Here is a 7,321-nt window from a genome sequence, read left to right as displayed (position 1 = left end):
AACTCAAAAGAAGGTATCTCCTGTCTGGCATTGTTTCTTGTTATGTAGCCTTTAGCTATACATATGGACTCTTAAAAAATTATTTTGACCCCTTTAATCTTTGGTTACACTTTCCTTTTGGGTGTTTAAGACCATACAGTTGGCCCAGATAAACCGATTTATTTTTACTCTTAGGGCCAATTGAGGATCTGTTCCTCAGGGGTCACATGGGCTTGGGAGGAGCCTCTGGCTCCTTCTTTTACCAGTTCCATCTTGAAGATAAGTCAAAAGTCCTGCTCAACCGTGGCTGGCTTCACTTGGAAGCATGGAGGAAATGTTTCCTCTGTGTTGACCCTCCTCTTTGTAGACTGGACACTGACTGGTTCAAGTCCATTTGATGTGGTCTCCATGGCCTCCTTGATCAAGAGGACAGATGACTCACCACAGATACAGGACATTTTGAGAGATGCTTATAGTCCCCTGAAATTTAGTCGACCTTGGAGGGCAAAGAGCAAAAACTGTCCTTTAAGTCCCTCTGACCAAATTAGTATAGGCCTCAAAGTATGGCTGTTAAACATCCTAGAAGGTTAGTTCTACCACTCTGGTACTTTTAATTACCATGTGCCATGTAGATAAAGCTGGGCAAAGACCAAACATTCTCAGATAAACCTTGCTTAGATATGTACTATATTCCTTGAGCTAGTTGTATGTATAATTTGTCAGTAGGTTGTTTGATTAATGTGGTTCCCTCTGATTTTTTTAAAACTAAGCTAGGCATTGTTTATCTCTCACACTGTCTAACCCTTCCACCATGGTTTCCCCATTTAAAGTGCCCCCATTTTTCCCATTTCTCCTTTAATAATACACTTCTCCTATTGTCCCACCTCTCTGGAGCTCCTTCTTTCCCTTTATTCCCTGGGTTCCTTGTATACCCTTCCCTCCCCTCCCCCCTTAAAATAACCCCATTTTTATCCATGTATCACTTATTAACACCTGTTTCCTACTGTTCTTCTCTTTCAGATTCTTTCTTTTCCTTTACCTCCCTGGTTCCTTTTCATTATCCTGGTTCCTGTAGTTATGTCTGGATACATCCTACTCAACTTTTCAGAATTTGGTGCCTAGGAGTCACATATGAGGGAGAACATAGTTTTGTTTTTTTTTTTCCCGAGTCTGTGTTACTTCACTGAGTATAACAGTTTCTAATTCCATCCATTTACCTGCAAATTTCATTATTTCATCTTTCTTTTTTTGATATTTTATTTATTATTTTTAAATTTTATGTGTATGAGTGTATTGCCTGCATGTATGTGAGTGCACCATGTTGTGCAATGCTGCAGAGGTCAAAAGAGGACGTTGGATTCCCCTGGAACTGGAGTTTAAGATGGTTCATAGCCACCATGTGGGTGCTACGGGAATCGATCCTGGGTCTTCTGCAAGAGTAGTCAGTGCTCTTAACTGCTGAGCCATCTCTCCAGCTCCGATTTCATCTTTATTTACTGCTGAGTAAAACTCCATCGTATAAATGAACCACATTTTCATTATCCACTCATCAGTTGAGGGACACTTAGGTTGCTTCCATCTCTTAGCTATTGTGAAAAGAGCAGCAACAAACATGGATGGACAAGTGTCTCTGCAACAGGATGAGTTCTTTGGGTATATGCCAAGGAGTGGTATAACTGGGTCAAATGGTAGGTTCATTTGTAGTTTTCTAAGAGTTCTCCACACTGCTTTCCATAGGGGCTGAACAAATTTGCAGCCCCACCAGCAGTGGATGAGTGTTCCCCTTTCCCCACATACTCTCCAACATTTGGTATCATTTGTTCTCTTGATCTTAGCCAGTCTGACTGGGGTAAGACGAAATCTTAAAGTGGTTTTAATTTGCATTTCCCTAATTACTAGTGATGTTGAACCCCTTTTAAGATGCATCTTAGCGTAATTTGCATTTCCCTATTTACTAGTGATGTTGAACCCCTTTTAAGATGCATCTTAGCTTTTTTTATTTCTTCTTTTGAGAACTCTCTGTTCAGCTCCTTAGCCCATCTTTTAATTGGGTTATTTTCTTTCTTGATTCTTTGTTTTTTGAGTTCATTATATATTCTGAAATTAAGAGACTTTTCTTAGAGACATGGACATTACCACAGCTGTCAGCATTTTTTTTTTAATCTCCGTACATCACCAAAAGAGTTATGAAAAGTGTAAGAAAAGCCAGTAAATAGCCTGTGGAAAAACTACATTATGTAGTCAGGTCCAGTCAGAGTCCAGTTCACTGTAGGAACACAGTGTACAAAGCCATCTTTTAAGAGACATTCTCAGATTCCTGTCTTCTCCAAGTCTATTGAAATTCTCAATCAGAACCCAGGTCTTTACCTGTGGGAAATATGTGTCACTAAGATTGGATGATTAGATTTTATTCATTACTTTTCTTACTGGTATGACCAAATACTTGACAGGAAAAAACTGAAAGGAGGAAATATTTCTTTTGATTCATGGTTTGAGGGATGCAGTCCATCATGGTAGGGAAGAAATGATGGTGGGAGTATGAGGAGGCTGATCATATTGTATCTGCAGTTGAGAAACAGCGGTGAATGCTGGTGCAGGTCAGGCTTTCTCTGTTCCCTTGTTTACCCAACCTGGGCCCCCAGGGCATTGGATGGCGCCACCCATGTTTAAACCTCTGCCTTACAAACACAAACAAAAGTGTATCTACTAGGTAATTCTAAATACTTTTGGTTGTGAGCCTGAGCCTTTAACAGATATGTCAGCTCTCTAGCCCTCCTAGGTGATTCTAAATCTTGTCATGTTGACAATAATGATTAGCCACCACATGACCATCACAGTTGTTCCTTTTATAAAATAGAAGAGAAATATTTGTGAATGAATGGGAAGCTAGGAAGGAAATGTGGATTGATTTCTCAGAATCAAACCAAAATTTTAATCATAAAGGCATACTCAGGCATATAAACTTTAAGAAAGATTCCAGGTTCTTGGTAGATTGAGGGGGACCTTGGAGTATGGTTCAATAGTAGAGTGACTGCTGAGTATTCATGAGATACTAGATTAGACCCACCGCACCATCAATCAGCCATAGCAGAACTGGGACATGACTCTTAAAACAACCCAAATGTAGGCTGTGGAATACATGGACCCAAACACAACAGTTCCTGTTCACATAACAGTGCTTCCTTAAAGAACAATAGCTTAAACAGTATGTACATTCTGACTTGATATTAATACCGCCAAATTATGAATGTTGATAATCAGAAAAGTCAGTGACAGCTGTTAAATTGCCATAGCATGGCTTCACTGGGCTAAGTCTTTGTATTTTGCTGGTCTGTTTTAACTACTGTGGTTAGTGTTGAACTCTTAACATTTTTTTCACATTTTTATTTGTATTTACTCATGTATTCATATTTTTAGGTCAAAATACAACCTGTTTTTAAGAGCCTTTATGCCTTAATAAGTGAGTTACAGCATTCCTCACCACAACCCACCCCAGCGCATGCTTGCCAATATAGACTGTTTGCTTATGTTTTAATAGTTTGATCTCACCAACTTTTGGGCATTTTCAAGTCATGCTACAAAATTTTATAAATTTCATGTTCTTCCCTTAGAATGTGTTAAAGTTCATTTATATTTCACTCCAAATAGTTTGTTTCCTATGATGATCAGACATAATGATTTTTTTTTTCCATACTGCTAGGGACCTAACATAGAGTTTTGATGGTCTAAACAGAGCTTTACCTCTAAGCTGTATAGCCAGCCTTAATACAAAGAAACAATATAGTATATTATTTAAGTGATATAGTAATAAAACTATTAGTTCTTTTTGTTAAGCAGTTAACATTTGGGGGGAAACATATAACAGGTACAAATAATTTACCTGTAATCCGTACTTAGTTAAAAAATCCTTAGAAAATGTGAGAGTGAAAAATGATTAGAAACAATTGACTTTCTTGTCTCAGGGGGCCTTTTTGCCCATCCACTTTCATGGTTCCTTAGATGTTACAACTGCCAATTTCCAGTCTCTGTTGCTACTTTCCTCAAACCTGTTCTCCTTCCACACACAAAATATGATTAACTCAATTCTGTTTCACTAAAACCAGAACAAAGCTCATTGGTGTTCGCCACCTGATACTTGGTGTCTGTGTATGTGTGTGGTATGCATGCATGTTTGCTTGTTCATGCATGTGAGTGCACAGCATGTGTGAGCGTGCACAAATGTGTACATGTGTGGAAGGCTCAAGTTGATGTTGGGTGTCTATCGTTCTCCACTTTATTTATTGAGGTGAGGCAGGGTCTCTGGCTGAACCCAGAGCTTCCCAATTCCAGCTAATCCAGCTAGCCAGTGTGCTCCAGAATTCCCCGTCTCTGCCCTTCAGAGTGCTGGGATTACAGATGGTCTCCACACCTGCCTAGTTTTTATGTGGGTACTTGGGATCTGAATTCTGGTTCTCATGCTTGCACAGAAAGAAATTTATTCGCTGAGCCATATCCTGGGGCTCTCTACCTGCTGCTTCTACCCATGCTACCCACCTTTTCATCCCCTGGGATGGAAGTTCAGTCATTCTACTTGTGCATAGGCACTTACTTCAAGCTATGGTTCCCTCTCTAAACCCAGGTTTACCCTTTTATTGGACTTGTTCTTCTTTTGTTTTTTTGACACAGGGTCTCCTTGTAGCCCCAGCTGTCCTGGAACTCACTTTGTAGACCAGGCTGGCCTTGAACTCACAGAGATACACCTGCCTCTGCCTCCCAAGTGCTGGGACTACAGGCGTGCGCCACCACACCTGGCTTGCACTAGAATTTTTAATCTCCTTCTCTCTTTCCTTTCTGCCTCTCTTTCTCCTCTTTCCCTCCCCTATCCCCTTTTCACTTTGAGATATGATCTTTTGTAGACAAGGTTGGCTTCAGACCTACCCATGATCTTCCTACCTCAGGTCTGCCTTCCTAAGTGCTGGGATTATAGCCATACACCACCAGATCCAGCTTTAGTCTTTGATTCTAAACATCCCCATGTGATAGATGTATCCTTTGACTCCTATCCCTAGTCCCATTTCCTCTGTCATGCTCCTCTGTACCTTGAAGCATCATTTTTATGAGGTAGATAAGTTTCTGGCTTTCTTTTTTACCCCTTAAAATTCTTATGTGTATGTCCTGGAGTTGTACATTTAAATCACATAGAATTGTGATTCTATAGTACTTTTCATGTCTAGTCAATAAAGTTTCAGATTTTTCTGTGTTGCTATCTGTACAGGTTTAGGGATTTTTATATTGCCCCATCATTGTATGAACTCAGGCTGTTTTCTGTTTTCATCGATCAGTACATGGGCGTTTAGATTGTGTCTGGGGGTTTTGTCTTTATAAGCAGTACAGAAGTGAACATCTTTGAGGGACTGTCCTTGAGAGCATGTTCAAGAGATTCTGTAGGGTTTATTTACCTCCAAGTCAAATACTGGGTCACAGCATAGGCATATCTTAGTGAAATGCTATCAGATTGCCACAGTAATTGGCCTAACAGTACTTAGAGGTTCCACCAACAGTGCGCAGACCATTCCTGTCCTTCACCTGTACTTAAATAAATTTTAGTTTTTCCTTTTATATCCGGAAGTTATTACTAAATTCTTACCACCCACAGTTTTGCATTTGAAGAGTAATGCTGTAAGATATTTATTCCAGCCAGAGAGTTCTCTGCCATCTGGTTACAGATGAGAAGAATCATCTATGGAAAGCTTTCAGACCGTTGTGTTCATCTGGCCCTCTGCACCAACATGGGAATACACTAAATGGCAGATCATTCAAGCGATATTATTCTAGCAACTTGTCAACTTTTAGAAAGAAATGACTACCTGTATGTTTAATATGTGTCATATATTCTCTTTTATAACTTGATTTCTTTTTTACTTGATTGAGAGAAAGTGACCTTTTTCTGATATAACAAATTTTTGTGAATAATTGACAAAAAGAAGTCTTTTGTGACTCTTTAAACAAGTGAGGCTTGTTTCATTTATACTGGATTTTGTTTTTCCCCACCTCTAGGTAGCCTTTCCAGTAAACTTATGACTCAGGGAAAAGCCTCATCGAAGAGGACCCAACATGAATCATGAGGGAAGGAAAATGCAGAGCACTCTAAATGGCCTCAAGGTTCCCTGTCCACTTGGAAAACTAGGTTCATTTCACAGGACACAGCAACATAGATCGGGCTTCAACTTAACAGTTGAGGGAAATGTTGGAATTTTTTTAACTTAATTAAATTGTTAATGAGGGAAAAAATTTTTAATAGTCTTACCTACCATCAATCCCTAAAGGTTTAAGGATTTTAATAGAAAGCCATGATGTATTTAAGCCAAGTTAGAAGGAAAAATGTAACTATGGGCCAGTATTCGATGACTACAGCTTCATGGTTTTTAATTCTTTGAAAGCACACTAAATAGTGTGCTACTAAACCCCACATAAATGAATCCTCCTTTCCCCTGTAAATCCCTCTTTTGTTTCAAAGAGGGGACATTCTATTTATTGTTACTGCTGAATCCTCATATGGATGCGTATCAAATCTCTGTGAACTGCTACTGCTGTACTTAGGGTCTCCACATTCGTTCATTGTCCAGAAGTGCTAACAGGAGTGTGAGTAGTTAGTGAGCTCGGGGGACCTCAGGGCCCGAGATGGCTCTGGGGTTTCCTTCTGTAATCTTAAGTGAACTCATAAAAATGAAATCATGAAAACAAGTAGTCTGTTTGCGGATTTCACAAACAAAAAAATTTTCTAAGGAGAAAATGACAGAATAAAAGTGCTTTTTACTTCTTATGATACTCAGAAATTAGGGTGGAGCGCTTTTACAAACCTCTGAAAATCAAAGAGGCTGCTGTCTACCAATCACAAGTTTGATTGGAATCCTTCTGGGTCTGACTGGAGCCCTCTCTGAACTGTTTCTCTAACTTCACAGGCCTTTCTGAAATAGTACATAGAACTATGCCTCGGTTTATTTATCATTTTGAAATAAATTCGACATTTCAACCTGTAATCTTATCCACATTATTTTCTGGTGAAAGAGCCCTAAGTTTCTTTAGAACAATAAATCACAGACGGGATAATATGTACCTCTTCTTTGACATCTTGTATACCGTTCCCTTTGATGTGTGCAGTGGTCTGTGGTGTTCATTGATGCCTGTGTGCCCGGTCCTGGGAGGAGTGTACAAGACAGGGCTGAGAGCAGTGAATGCTGTGTGAGAAGATTTGGAAGACACATATGTACACTTCTGTTTTTAGCTACAGAAGAATCATCAAAATTAAGAAATTGAGAATTTGGAAATCATGGAAAAAAATAAAAATGGTGATCAGTTGGAA

The 7,321-nt window shown here is 39.3% G+C and overlaps 1 protein-coding gene across 6 annotated transcripts in view; it reads left to right on the top strand.

Moving 5' to 3' along the window:
- The window catches only part of Tut7 (terminal uridylyl transferase 7), a 91,202-nt gene extending 83,881 nt beyond the window's left edge, over positions 1-7,321 (top strand). For 4 of the 6 annotated variants that reach the window (XM_029563504.1, XM_029563505.1, XM_008833086.3 and 1 more), the window contains one exon: positions 6,016-7,321. In XM_029563504.1, coding sequence (XP_029419364.1) covers positions 6,016-6,039 — 24 coding nt within the window. In that variant the 3' untranslated portion in view covers positions 6,040-7,321. The remainder of the gene's footprint in view (positions 1-6,015) is intronic. The other 2 variants (XM_008833089.2, XM_029563506.1) reach the window with 1 other exon arrangement.

The sequence above is a fragment of the Nannospalax galili genome, unplaced genomic scaffold (genome assembly GCF_000622305.1).
Source record: "Nannospalax galili isolate Female #2095 unplaced genomic scaffold, S.galili_v1.0 scaffold1096, whole genome shotgun sequence".
In the NCBI taxonomy this organism is placed as follows: Eukaryota; Metazoa; Chordata; class Mammalia; order Rodentia; family Spalacidae; genus Nannospalax; species Nannospalax galili.
Note: the sequence above shows the minus strand (reverse complement) of the source record. Positions and strands in the feature narration are given on the sequence as shown.